Here is a 14052-nt window from a genome sequence, read left to right as displayed (position 1 = left end):
TTCGGAGGCTCGGCTCTGGGAATGAAAAGAGGTCAGTGATAAAATCAAAACGTGTTTTTTTTTTAAAGAGCGATGTTCTATTTATATTTTTTAAAAGATAAATACAAGGTGCCGTATATATGCGATACACCCAGAGGTGAAAATGACTACCGTATACATGAGGAACCCCCACCTAACACCAAAATCAATCATGAGGAACCCCCACTCTTGAGGCCCATCCTTGAGGGAGGCTCAGCTCGTTTGAGCTGTTTGCACCCCTCAGGGACGCCCCTGCCTATGACTTCGACCCTAGAGGCCAGAGCCAATGCTAACCCTACTTCGAATGGCATCAACAATCAAAATGAGTTAAGGACATTGTTCCACAAATCGAGTGTTAACTCGAAGGTAAACTCGGTTTTTGGTGAAATCGAAAATTTTGACGAGTTTGACCGAGTTAACACGTGTTAAACTTGGTAAACTCGGAAACTCGTCCGAGTTTACGAGTTTACGTTTGAATTTTTTTATTTTAATTTTTGGTTATTTTTTTTGTCTCATTTTCTTTCAAAATCCAATTCTTTTTTCAATCCCAAAGTGCTGAAATGTTGTCTTTACGGTTAACATAACTCGGTTTTTCCATGCTTGGTATGTACAAAAGCTACGCCAATGCGTGACAATGACATACATTGAATTTTAGGAAATGTATTCAGGAGCTTGTTATTATTGATTGATTTGAAATCATTCAAATATATTACTTGCTCAAGTATTTAAATGAGAAAATGGAACAATTGAAGTTAAAGTTACAACTGAAGATGAAAAAGAATTTAAATGTACTAAATGTACTGATAAATTTTGTTTTTTATTGTTAGAGTTTAGTATTTAAACGTGGTTAATTAATTAGTTATGTTTTGTTTAAATATTAGCTTACATATGCTATATATATAATAAATTTTAATAATTTTAATTTTAGGTAAACTCGTACGAGTTTACAAGTCGAGTTTACGATTCGAGTTTACATAGCTAAAACGAGTTGAGATAAACTCTCGAGTTGTAAAACCTTGGTTAAGGACCTTAGTCAACTACGCCCAATTTGAATCTGGGAACAGAGTTGAGTCGGACCAACCTGTTTTATTTTATATATATCTTCAACTAAACATTAAAGTTAAAGGAAATGTAGGCTCAAATACATTCAAATCTTCTGAACCAAAACTAGATTCAACCAAAACTGGATTCCGGTATGAAGTAACCTTTACAAGACATTAAACTCTTTTGTATAAGATAATGTTGGTATCGTGATAGCTGATTGCGAATTCAACAATGCTCGCGATGTAATGCTCTAATTCATCCAAGTCTCAATCAACGAGGACTAGAAGAGAGAAGAAAAACCAAAACAGAACACATGAAAGTCTCGGCTGCATCCATAGTAGACTTTACCAGTCAATGTATTAGCCATGCTTCCCAAGGAGGAGAAAACTGTCGGCAGAAGCCAGAAGAGCAATACGCCATGTCTATACGTCTGATTGATCTTCGATCCTGCATAAAATTTGTTTTAAAATGTAGAATTTGAAACTAGCCAGAGTTATATGGTGTATTGGCTAGTAAGAAATGTATGTTGATGGACCTATTAAAAACCACTCAATCCAGAGAAATGCTTCTTCATGGCTTGGTCCTTCCTGTAATGGTTGTTTCTACCTCCTCCCCTTCCTCTCCCTCTCCCTCTCCCTCTGTTATTTGGACCTTGATCTCTACCCTCCACTTCAGAAACATCATCAGATTGTTTTTCCTGATGTTGATTATGTTCAATATGTCTCCCCCCTTCTCTCTTTCCCCTGCCACCGCCACTCCCTCTCCCTTCTGTTCCAGAAACATGGAATTGGTTACCACCTCCTCCTCCCTTGTAGGAATCTGCCAACTTCTGTACTGCGCCAAGAGGAAGGTTGCCCCCACGTCCAAGACCATGTATCAATTCTTTCTGAGCTTCATTAACTAAAGAAGCTTCATTAGAATTTGCAACTGCTACTGCACCAGCCACTTTGTAGCTGTAATTCTTACCATCTTTGACATAGTACTGTGGCTTTTGCCTAGAGCCCCATTTTGTATTAGAGGCATTTTGGCCAGAGTTTCCGGTCCCTGTTTCCCTTGATTTCCCCAATTTTTCATTCATTTCGTCATCAATCACTTCACTTTCTTCTACTCCAGATTCCGCTACGCTTAGACCCAAGTCATCAAAAGAGTCATCATACTCATCATCATATTCATATTGCAAAATTCTTGATGCATCTTTCTCATCATTATTGTCCAAAATACTTGGATCAGGCCTGTCGGCTCTAGATTTCCTCACAAATTTTCCAAGTGGAGCAGATGATGGCATCAATGACCCTTCTGTCAGGTTCTTACCATTAGAAACTTTTGTATTTGAGGACACCGACGTAGAATCAATTAGTATACCTTTTCCTTTATCTTTCCCGCTAACATCAATTAGTACACCTTTTCCTTTATCTTTCCCGCTAACAGCAGTGGACTTGGCTTGTAACTGTGGCACCGTCTCTAATGAAGTATCCAAGCACTTCAGATCATTATGAAGGGTTCCTTCTAAAATTCTTTGAATGACCTCTTCTGGATTGTGGTCATAGACCTCGAGACATGCAGATAAAAACCCTTTACCGTAATCAGGGAATAGGTCCCTAATTTGACTGATTTTTGACTCTAAAACTGCAGCATCTTCATCTGTCTGCATGGTTTGGTTCGGCACAGAGATCTTTGCAGAATATGGCTCCCTGTTAATAGTCTCCTTCAAAGAACTCAAAATCTCAGATATATATTTAAGTTGTTCATCCTCAACGAATATCCACCCTGAATCAGAGGAACTAGATTAGAAAAATTAGACACTACATTTTAAAAATGCATCAATTTAAATTATTAGTTGAGTGGTCAGAGAGACCTGATTCCACCTTTAATTTAAACGAGGAACATAAATTTTTCCCTCTAAAGAATTTCACCATATCAAGTTTTTTGCCAATAATCATAATAAGTCTAACAATTTATGTACAATACCTACTATTATGTGCAAGTGACTTGTGCTACTTAACAAATAAGACAATTACCATTATGCTTTAATCCCTCAATCCTGCTTGATATATTGAAATTCCTTTCAACACCTTGAAGAAATGTTTCCTTCTTATGGATTTCCTGGAAACTTAATGATACTGAATTTATTTCTCTAAATGTCTGAACCAGAATATCTGCTCTGATGACTGGGTCTTCAACATTGGCAGGAAACATCTTTGTGGCAGCTGGAAGAGGGATGCTATCTAGGAACACATCGTCACTTAAATAGCAAAAGTGCAATAATTGCCACCCAAACTTTACCAATCTCATTCTTAACATCTTCAAACTAACCACAATATTAGAGACTGTGTCATCTTGTTTGCCAGCAAAAATGATATGGAACCCCTTTTGCATGGACGGAATTAGCGAATCATGCAACCTGGCAAGGAAGCTCAGCATCTCCTCATTCCCATATCTATAGTTATAAAGATCAGAAAAAGATTAAATTGTTTTAGATAAATTTTAATTGTCAATATTAATCATAGATTCTATATTGATATATAAAACAGCATAAATCTGTTAACATATGAAAGGTCAAATTTTTGTCAGATTAGCCATACTTTTGTACAAATTTACTGTATTCGTCTTTATTCACCATAAAAACCCAAGTTTCAATGGTAAGAAATACCTCATCTCAACAGGGGAAGAGAACAATAAAGCTGCTTGTTCGTATGCACTAACAAAAGCATCCATTGATACAATTGCATCATTTATGAAGTCCATCACCTATATCACAAAAATAGATGACATTAACACTATGCTGCATATGTCAAAGAACTTCATGAATCAAGGCACAATATTTTACAATGTGAATAAACTAAATGCTACGTGTTTTAAATAGCCTCGACGTATTCAAAATATGTACCCTTTGCCACAGCGAAATTCTACTTCAAAATTTTAATAGCTTTGAAGTATGTGCAGTAGTTGTTGTCTATGACAATCTGATGGTGTGGAAATATGTGAGCACAAAATTATTAATCATCAATTGATCAGCAGTCAATGCCATTTATTCGTGGCTATTCTTTCTTATTTAACGTCCAGGCTTAACTACATTACGTCTGTGACAGTTTCTGAGCTTCACTGGAGTAGTAGTATCTCCACACTTGAGGTAACATTAAGGAGAAGGCTGAGACTAGTACTCAACCGGATTATTGTGAGTACCTGTTTGGAAATGAATTGTTGATAGTTCTAGAATCTAGAGATAATTTTAACATAAATGCTGAAGAATAGACGGGGTGATCATTCTCTAGTGTTCTCATACTGCACTAGTATGCTGCATAAATTAATGGTGGAATTAGAAGCTTCTCATATCTGGTTTATCACTTCCTCTGAAGGCAGAAAATCACAAACTTATATATACAGAATGTGAAGCCTCTAGGCTCTAATATCAGGTTTGTCACCCCAAGAAGATTGAACAACTCACTTTCAAAGAGACAAAAAACAAAGAAAATTACCTCCAGAAGATCAGTTTTTAGTAAAGTAGCATTATGGTCATCAAGACTTTCAGAAGCAAATAAGACCTGTACATAACCCCAAAATGAAAATTATGAATTTGCCTTACAAATTTTTCCTTTATACTATAATTTAACTATGCACATAAACTTTCTATCAAGATTCAGTCAATTATAAATAGTTTTCTGAAATACTCTATCATTAATTTATTTTTAACATGTCAAATAATGTATGGACATGGCAGAAAAAATGTCATCAGACACATTATTTGTCAACAGGATGTTCAAATGAAATGCACAGAAGAAAATTATCAGGAGTCATTCTTACTTCTTAGATGCTATGTTATTCAAAGGAAAATAATGATACTTTCGAAGACAAAAATTAAGATTTTGGGGATATATCCAAATAATACAGAAGCAGTTTCTTTTAACGCATCACTCAACATAACTTAGAACCATAGCCCCCCAAATGTTGGCAAAGTAATATGTTTCTCTGCCCCAGTTCCTATTTTCATTTCCCTCCCTTTCTTTGAGGGGTGTGTGGTGGGCTTGTCCTAATTCTTTTATTGAAAGTGTAAATTCTAACAATAAAGGGGAGCAGAGCAGCTGTCTGTCATTGCATAAATAAATAAGAACTAGCTATTCATCTAGAAGCAAGCATACAAATGTGCAAAAGCCATTATTTCTATTTTGATCTCGTTATGTGCTGCACTGCTCACAAACATACAAATGTACAAAAGCCATTATTTCTATTTTATTATTCTGCTTAGCATGTTAAAACAACAGAATCCAAACAAATGAAAGTATTGTAATATTGGTAAGATGCCCATCAAGTAATTATACATAAGTCTTGTGAACCAAAGCAGTTTGTAGAACACCAAAGTTGAACATATAAATTATCTAATAATAACATTCATAATGCAATAAATACTTGTGATAACAAGAATCAATAGAACTACATTTTTCATATAAAATTGACTTATTTACCAAAAGATAGTACAAAAACTCAAAGCTGAAAAGAAAATGATTAGCCAATTATGGAAATATCACATTTACACTTTAGAAATTACTGGAATACCTCCAATGATGAACTGCATCGTTCGTGCATTGTGCTTACAATGACCATAAAATGAGATGTTACTGCAGCTAAATTATCATGTAACCAAGGCTGAGCATGCAAAGCATTTTTAACCTGAAAGAGTGAATAAATAAGAAACGTAAGGAAGGCAGGTTAAATATGTGGAGGGATGCTCTGTAATTACCACAACAAAGTGTGCATAGAGAAATCACTTGAATTGAGATAGCTTTCTGAATAAAAAATGTGTACAGAATAAATCTTTCTATATATATCACTTGGATTGAGATAGCTTTCTATATATGGGATTTGCTAGAACACACCCACTAGTTTTTATGTGGGAATGTTTTAGCAAGTTATAACTAAAAAGTTAATAAATACACCTTAAGGTGTATGTTGCTATAACACACCTTCTAACAAAATCAAGTGGGTGTGTTCTAGCAAATCCTATAGGCATTTGCTAGGATACACCCACTTAGTTTTTAGAAGGAGTATTTTAGCAAGTGAATAACTAAAAAGTGGTTAAATACACCTTAAGGTGTAGCTTTGCTAAAACACTCCCACATAAAAACTAGTGGGTGTGTTCTAGCAAACCCCTCTATATATATATATATATATATATATTCATCAATATAGTAACATGATATTTTTTTCAGAAAGTTCTTTTCAAGTGAACCAAAAAAAAAATTAAAATCAAACAGAGAAAGAAACAAAATAAAGCAGCGGTGCAATTTGGGAGAAAGAGAGAAAACCAAATAATATCATAAATTCCATTTGACAATGACTGAGGAGGCTTCCCAGGGTTAAAAGATCATAATGAACTTCATCCAGTTTTTGTATACAAATAAAGCAAAAAAAGCATCAGCAATACAGACTCACAATAGAAACATAATATCACTGTAACAATAACAATGACAAACCTCAAAGAAAAAACAAGCACCGAGAAAAAGGTGATTTTAACAGAAAATTAAATGTATTTTTATTGAATCTTAATCTCTGGCCCATTTTATTTTAATGAAAAAAGGCTGTGAAAAAATCTATTGTACCAAATATATTTGGAAGCCTGTAACCAAAAATATATATATATTTGGAAGCCATGTGCCCACGTGATAGTTGATAGATTAACATCATTATAAAAGATAGCTTCTTCCAAAGGAAATGTTTTTGGGTCTATTATGGACCTGTCAATGGAGTAACAGAAATACCTTTTTTCTGTTACTTGTAGGAGATGTAGAAAATAGTATATATGTATCGTCTCTAATCAGAGCATGAGAAATTGTTCAAAGGAAAAACCTTTAGTTTCTAAATAATTCTTCTTAGACGCTAGGTTTATTGAAACTAAGAATGCCAAAAACAAAATAAAGGATTTTTCTTAATGCACGCTGCATTTAAGGTAATGCTGACTTAATAATATTCCACAATAGTAAAAAGTTCTCACCAGCAATCTTGTCAATTCTTCATTTTCATGACTGTATATGGCACATATATCAAACAACTTTGGCAAATCAAGCAACTTCTTCTCCTGCAAAAGAACTACATGCAATATTAGTGAACAACAGTACAACACCGAGAATACAAAATATGAGGCAATAGCCCAAAAATAAATGGATATAATTTTATGAAAAATACATTAGTAAATGTGTGATGTTAGTTACTATATGTTCCAACTCAGACATAAGTAGTCAAATATGCAAAAGCCCAAACAAATTTTACAAATTTTTAAGAATCAATTACCACCATTTCCTGGGAATACAGAGTCACTGACTTTGAATATTGGTCCTAGAAATGACAATGACGCTATTCCTGAAGTGGACCTAAATCACGAATTTTTTCTAGTAAATTTTTTACGCGAACCAGATTTTGATCGAGATATAACCAGATTCTAGTAAAATGTTATTGATGGCTGATGACAATTCCTGCCGCAAGCCAAAACCCGCTATAAAGAGTACAGCTGATGGCATTGCAGCCAAAGGCAAAAGTATGGCAGCCATAATAAAAATACACAAATACAATAAACTAAATCGATGGAAATCAAATAATACCATAAATCTCATAGTAGTGTATATGGACTAGTGCTGATAAAAATTAATATCACAAAACCGATAGTAATATAAATGGACTAGTTAGAAAAAGAAAATAGAACCATGACACCAGATTAAACATAGTTACACAAACAAAAAAGAAAATAAGAAATATAAGGAGACAACAGAAAGCAGATATCAGAGACAACAAAGAGAAGAAGTTTCCAGAAAAGAGAACAATCATCTGAAAATGAAGAAAAAATAATGTTGTTCACGGGAAATGGAGGTTGAGGACGGCTTGTGCTCTCCGATAGAATAAACCTTTTAGGGTTTTCTCTTATGGGCAGAGTTATCAATGACCGATGGAAGATTATGGCGGCCAGCTAAAAAAATCCATCAGATAAACATTGCAGAAATTTGACGACACTGCTGACGGGTCATGCGGGTTTTGGGTCGGGTCTCCATTTCTTTACCCTGACTTTCAACCCACCGTTCCTACCTCCGTGACATGGCACCATGAGAATGCCATCCGTCATAGCCTGCCATTTGAAATCCACAACATATATATTCTAGATGGTAGTTTTTTGAAAAACCACCAGAATGAGTGAGTGTGAGTAAGAGCGACGCAGAACTTGTACACAGCCAACAAGAAGAGAAGGATCATGAAGATAATGACAACATAAGGAAATTAAAATAAGGAAATTAAGTAATAGGGAAACTATATCGGTAAAATTAAAATAAAAACAAAAAATATTTAAAAAAGGTAAATTAAAAAAGTTGCAATCTCATTTTGTGCTAAGACATTGATACGAAACCCACGTGTGCATGAAACGTATATTATGAGCTGTATTTCCAAGCAATCATTAGTAATTACAAATAAACCATGTAGACGAATCGCGTAAAAATCGCATGGTATGCTCAACTAAAATGAGATCACTGTCCACAAACTATAAAAGGGCGAAGGAGATCCCACCTTCATGATCTTTTGAACTGAGTGTATCAGCAGGTCGAGCACCAGGATCTCTATTGGAAGACCTGCAAACCAAATTCCACTTATAAACTATACAAGATTAAAGGAAAAGAGAGTTGAAATCATTGTACTCGAACTTATTAGAAACTTACATTCGATACAACATCATGAAAACACGACGGCTCAAATCATGCTCTCCAAAAATAACACCAGCAACAATCCCTCTGGCCCCACGGTGAGGGAAATCATACCACCTGCTTCTAAATTGCAGAAAGCTGTTGAGAAACTCATGCAGGGATGTATCACTGGCCACTACAAATACAACCCAAACAAACAACAACGACAACGGAAACAGTTAGAAATTGATAAAACAAAACCAAGGTGAACAAACATTTCCAACGTAATAGCACACGCCATGCATGGATGATGAATTTTAACAAATATTAGTTAGATAATATTACAATAGAAGTTAATTCATATTACACATTCAATCAATCATAATTGTAAATTGTCAGATCACATCACTAAAAATGTTTAACTTCAATTAAACTGATTAAAATGATGTACCTTGTGACCAAAAATCTTTGGGTTTCAACTTGAGCAAACAAGACAACTGAGAATTGAGAAGATCAACAACTTTCTGAGATTCAAGGGCATCCAATCCACCATCTTCAGCACCAAAACCAGCAGCGACAGCTTCATCTTGCGGCAAATAATACACGAAATTGCCATTCACACCCCCCGGTTGAACCCTACCTGACGAATTATTGATATTGCTACCGGAACCAGAACTAGTTTGTTGTTTTTCTCTGAGAGAAGTTGACAAGGTTGGAGTTGGATTTTTAGGGACAAATTTCTTCTGTACTTTGTTGAAACCCTTATTGTTGTTGTAATTGTCGAAACGATTCGACATTTTCGTAATCAGAATCGTTAATGGAAGCTGAACACCGATCAGAACTATGAACACAGTTTTTGGGATGGGTTCACCGTATACAAATGCTTCTGCTTCTAAAGTCACTTAGGTTATGCTACCAGGTTTTACCTTTACCGTTTTCCCGAATCACAAAATCTTTTGTTTTTTCGTAACAACATGTAAAAATCAAATTCATCTTTTTTTTCTTTTCTTTTGTCAAAATCAAAATTAATCATTTTTTCATTTTTTACTATAGAAATAGAATGTCTTGTTCATATTCTACCATCAAAATATATAAATCTATAATCATGTTTATTTGGATCGATCGAACAAAATGGAGCGAAATTGATTTTGATTGAATATAATAGTCAAACGAAATAAAAATATCCAATTAAGTGTTTGATAATTGTTTAAGTTTGATTAGAGACTCAAATAGTAAAAAATGTATAATAAATGTATGGTACAAAGTTCAAACTCCAGCCACCAACAAAAAAGTTTGATGTTAGAGGAGGTTTTTTTGCTATTGCTACTTATTGACCTTTGATTATTAGAGACTCTAGGAAAATTATTAGAAGATTATACCATCGGTCAGAGCTTGTTTAACTATTTAGAAAGAATTATAGGCTCTACGTCTTGTAATTAAATTTGCTTAACAATTTGTTCAATCTATTTTTCAAATAGTTGTTTCTCTTCTTCACTTTCTTCTTAGTTGGTTGGAGAACTTCGATTTATCATGTGTTTCGTGAAGTTAATAGGTGTGTTGTTCTATTAGTTTTTTTTTTTTTTTTTTTTAGTAGTTCTACTGGCTAATAAAAGGGTATCCTCTACTAATTTTTGATTCAATTTTAGTTGAGTAAATATTTAGTGCTACTCATGTTAGAAAATGATGTAAGAGACACTACTTTGCTTGACTTAAATCGTAATTTAAAATTTTTCATGACATGTTAACACATATAAGTATAACCAATAATCCAATAGTGTTATTGATCAAAACTTCTCTAGAGATTGCATTGGTCATTCCCATTCATACAAGCATTGCGTGGTCTACAAAAGGATGTATAAGCTAGTAATATTTTATTTTGACCAAAAACTTGAAAGTCCTACAACTGCATACTTGACAATGTTTTATGCAACATGAGACATAAATTTTGCAACACAAATCATCTTGTTTGGAAATTGGAACACTTAAAAACTACAGAATAGAAAATAATTATTCAGAAACTAAATAATTTGCAAATCCTATATAAAAATAGATAGGATTTCCAAATCATTAGATTATACTTAATGCATGATAATATGTAAATGAGCTAAGTTCTTAAATCTAATATCACTCATAAACAGGTTTCATTTTAAGTTCATGGTGGTGGAGAAATCTTCCTGTTGAGATTGAATCCAATGTCAAGTCCATTATAAGCAATTGGAGCATACATCCACAGATCATCAGAGCTTAGAAGCTATATAAGAAATAAACATTCATATTAAAAAGATGTTATTCTGATTGAACATATACACACACCTTGATATTTCTAAACAGAAACTAATTATTAATCGTCTATATTTCGCGACTCATATATTACCTTGATTTGGAGCTGCAGAAATTTCACATATTGGATTGCATCTTCAAGCATTGTGCTTATATCAACCTGTATGACCATCCCATATGTGAAATTATACATCTCTCAAATAGTTACAAGCCCCTTTAAACTGAAAAACATTCATGCAAAAATAAGTTACCTTTGTTCCATTTGGTACAAGATTCTGCAGAGTTCTCAGTCTCTCGTTTATCTTCTCCCTTCTTTTCTGTAAGATTCAAAGAGACAATAAGCACCACATATATTGCTATCTACTTCATTCGCTTCGCGAATGCAGCTACGCCATCAAGGGGCCAGTGTGAGTGAGACCATCTTTCCAAACAAGAAAAGAAGGCCACATGCTATGGTTCACAGAATGGAGATTAAAAAGAGGAATAGTTAAACAAAAGGCATTTGTACTTATAAAGAAATTGATAATTACCCTTGCATAAAGGCTTTGAGGATCTGTTGCTGATCCTCTACTAGCTCTTTTTTTTCCATTGGAGTTGAGAGACACAGTTGATTTAGATGCTGCAGAAGCTCCTCCACTGTTTTCCTCACACATGTTTTGTTCCTCTGAGGTATAACCACTAGAGTTATGTCCATCTATACTTGTATTGGCTTCTTCTGCCTTGTTCTCATTTCTATTAACCTTCTTGCTCTTCTTGGACTCTGCATTATTTACGTATCTTTGCACCTGAATTTCGAAACCACGAGCACAAACCGTTACAAACTCACAAAATGTCAAATTATTGTTATTAATTATTAAAGTGACACTAATAATCATTTTATATCCATCTCGGAGAGGATTTGAATTTTGTCCTATAATATTAGGTCGGACTCTTAACGTTGATCTGACACCTCGTAGACAAGAATGTGAAATTAATTAATATTGAGTTAATATCATATGATATAAATATAGACAAATTAAGCTTACATCTTTCGAAGCACGGTGTTTCTTAGTTGGATTCCCACATGAGTTTGTCTTATCTTCTACTTGCACATCAAATTCTGGCACACCAAGCATCCTTTTGAGCTTCAACTGTTTGGTGGAAGAAACAATAGGTTGAACTTGACTGTGATCAAAATTCTCTGTTTTGTCACTATTGTTAGCTGCCACATGATCAGAACAATCAAAATAGTAGTTTGTGTGACTTTGAGTGCTATGATTACTTTCTTGTGAATTATAGTTAATGTGAGAATCAAAAGAGTAAAACACATTAGTATTAATATTTCCCTCAGCTTCAGAAGGGGAGCAAAACATGGATTGTACTCCAAAGTTCCCATCATTTTCCCCAAGCAGAAGCGAGGTTTGATCAAGTAATTGCGGTGGAGAGTCATCGTGGTTGTCGGTGTCAAATATTCTGCGAAAGCATTCCCATTCACCATCATCAGGGATAGCTCCAAGTGTTTCCATTTTTCTTGGAAGTCTTCTAAGAGGAAAAGGGCTATTAAGTATAAATGGTTGGTACTTAGATACTTGTCTTAAGCAAAATCAAAACACAAGATATTTATACTTAACATGGGGATTGGCTACATTTGTAAATAAATAACATAAACAATTTTAATTGGTAATGATTGTGATGGGTAGGTACCAACCAATTTTGTGTAACTAAACTCAAGGCCAATAGGAGGCAAGCAACAACTCATAGGGGAGCCAAATTTTATGGGAACGATAATGTAGAAAAATACCGTTATTCTAGACACCTCAAAGTCAGATTTGTAACTAAAACTATCATAAAAAAGACAACTCTTGGTCTAACCATCTAATCCTAAGTATAATAATAATAATAATAATTGGGAAATGAGTATGAATGAGATTAACTGTTATGTGTTGGTTTAAAGTGTGATTGGTTTGTCTCACCTACACGAGTCGGTTTTAAAGGATTGTGTTAGACACAACCACAAATTTTAAAATGGTATTGAAGTCACCGCTAAGATTCGTTGAGCCACCGTTATCGGCCAATCCATCATTTCTATCCACGCACCAAGCCCAATAATATTGGGCGTGTGGGGTGTTAAAAGTCTCACATTAGATGAGAGATGGTCTAAATATGGGTTTAGAAATGGGGCAATGACCCACTTGGGTTGTTCTAGTGGTATTGGCTTGAGATCTTGGAGTGTGCTCCTCCTCGAGGTCTCAGGTTCGATTCTCCCCAATGCCAATTTAGGTGGGTTAGTTTAGCTTCTTCAAAAAAAAAAAAAAATTGGGGCAATGATCACCACACATGTTGGTTTTGTGGGGTTATATTTGGTCAAACCAAAACTTTAATATTGTATCCTCTAATATTTGTTGGGTCGTCTACTATTAGGTTTCCGCAATCAGTCACCGAATATTTATATTCATGCATAAAGTCCAATAGTGTTGGGCATCAGGGGTATGTTAGGAGTCCTACATTGGATGAGGATATAGTATGAATAATTGTTTATAAGCGGGGGCAATCATCACCCTACAAGCCGGTGGATCATCTCCTACAATATTTCTGCTATCAAGTTACCCACCATTTATATCCACAAACCCTATAATATTTCCGCTTACAAGTCACCTACCATTTATATTCACATATCAAACCCAATAGTGTTGGGTGTGAAGGTGTGTGTTAAAAGTCTCGGATGATTTGAACAAGTGTTTATATGAGATAATTGCTCTATCCGGCCCTTAAGTTGCTCAGCCCTTGAAATAAGTCGATTAGGAGTTATGACCCGATAAAAAACAATTGGGTCGTCGATAGATTTGTGCAATCAGTTACAAACCTATAAACATGAGACTTTTGAGCAACTTAAGGGGAAGCTAGAGCAATTCTCAATAAGTGAGGGAAATCATCACGGTAGGTGTTGTGTTAGGGCCAACCACAAATTCTAGGAACTATAAATGAGTTAGAAGTTTGAAGTCAAAGTGTCATGTATGAACTAGTCCAATTAGATTATCATTAGTAAAGTTGTTACTCCCAGCGCCATTGTAGTTAC

General features: G+C 34.7%; 2 protein-coding genes across 2 annotated transcripts; both read right to left on the bottom strand.

Annotated features, from left to right (window-relative positions):
* Window positions 1-1024: 1024 nt before the first annotated feature.
* Window positions 1025-9663, bottom strand: LOC25489957 (activating signal cointegrator 1 complex subunit 2). The gene is made up of 9 exons (XM_013606321.3): window positions 9169-9663; window positions 8754-8913; window positions 8605-8666; window positions 7049-7143; window positions 5614-5727; window positions 4539-4604; window positions 3713-3810; window positions 3081-3499; window positions 1025-2829 (listed from the first exon to the last, which is right to left on the bottom strand). Exons 1-9 carry the CDS (start codon window positions 9512-9514, stop codon window positions 1601-1603), a joined length of 2589 nt encoding a protein of 862 aa, XP_013461775.1. The 5' UTR covers window positions 9515-9663; the 3' UTR covers window positions 1025-1600.
* An 809-nt stretch (window positions 9664-10472) lies between these two features.
* Window positions 10473-12556, bottom strand: LOC25489956 (transcription factor RSL3). Its single transcript, XM_013606319.3, has 5 exons — window positions 12023-12556; window positions 11528-11782; window positions 11249-11314; window positions 11092-11157; window positions 10473-10968 (listed from the first exon to the last, which is right to left on the bottom strand). The coding sequence occupies exons 1-5, from the start codon at window positions 12500-12502 to the stop codon at window positions 10870-10872; spliced, it is 966 nt and encodes a 321-aa protein (XP_013461773.1). The 5' UTR covers window positions 12503-12556; the 3' UTR covers window positions 10473-10869.
* Between the last annotated feature and the right edge of the window lie 1496 nt (window positions 12557-14052).

The sequence above is a fragment of the Medicago truncatula genome, chromosome 3, assembly GCF_003473485.1.
Source record: "Medicago truncatula cultivar Jemalong A17 chromosome 3, MtrunA17r5.0-ANR, whole genome shotgun sequence".
Classification (NCBI taxonomy): Eukaryota; Viridiplantae; Streptophyta; class Magnoliopsida; order Fabales; family Fabaceae; genus Medicago; species Medicago truncatula.
This window is presented reverse-complemented; position numbering and strand designations above follow the sequence as displayed.

Excerpts from the sequence above, each read along its gene's own strand:
- LOC25489956 (XM_013606319.3), bottom strand. The coding sequence starts at position 12,502 with ATGGAAACACTTGGAGCTATCCCTGATGATGGTGAATGGGAATGCTTT. Across the intron at positions 11,315-11,527 it reads CTCAAAGCCTTTATGCAAGG|AAAAGAAGGGAGAAGATAAA; the intron begins GTAATTATCAAT and ends TGAATCTTACAG. Across the intron at positions 11,158-11,248 it reads TTGTACCAAATGGAACAAAG|GTTGATATAAGCACAATGCT; the intron begins GTAACTTATTTT and ends ATGGTCATACAG.
- LOC25489957 (XM_013606321.3), bottom strand. The coding sequence starts at position 9,514 with ATGTCGAATCGTTTCGACAATTACAACAACAATAAGGGTTTCAACAAA. Across the intron at positions 3,811-4,538 it reads TAAAAACTGATCTTCTGGAG|GTGATGGACTTCATAAATGA; the intron begins GTAATTTTCTTT and ends TTTGTGATATAG. Across the intron at positions 2,830-3,080 it reads TGAGGGATTAAAGCATAATG|GGTGGATATTCGTTGAGGAT; the intron begins GTAATTGTCTTA and ends CCTCTGATTCAG.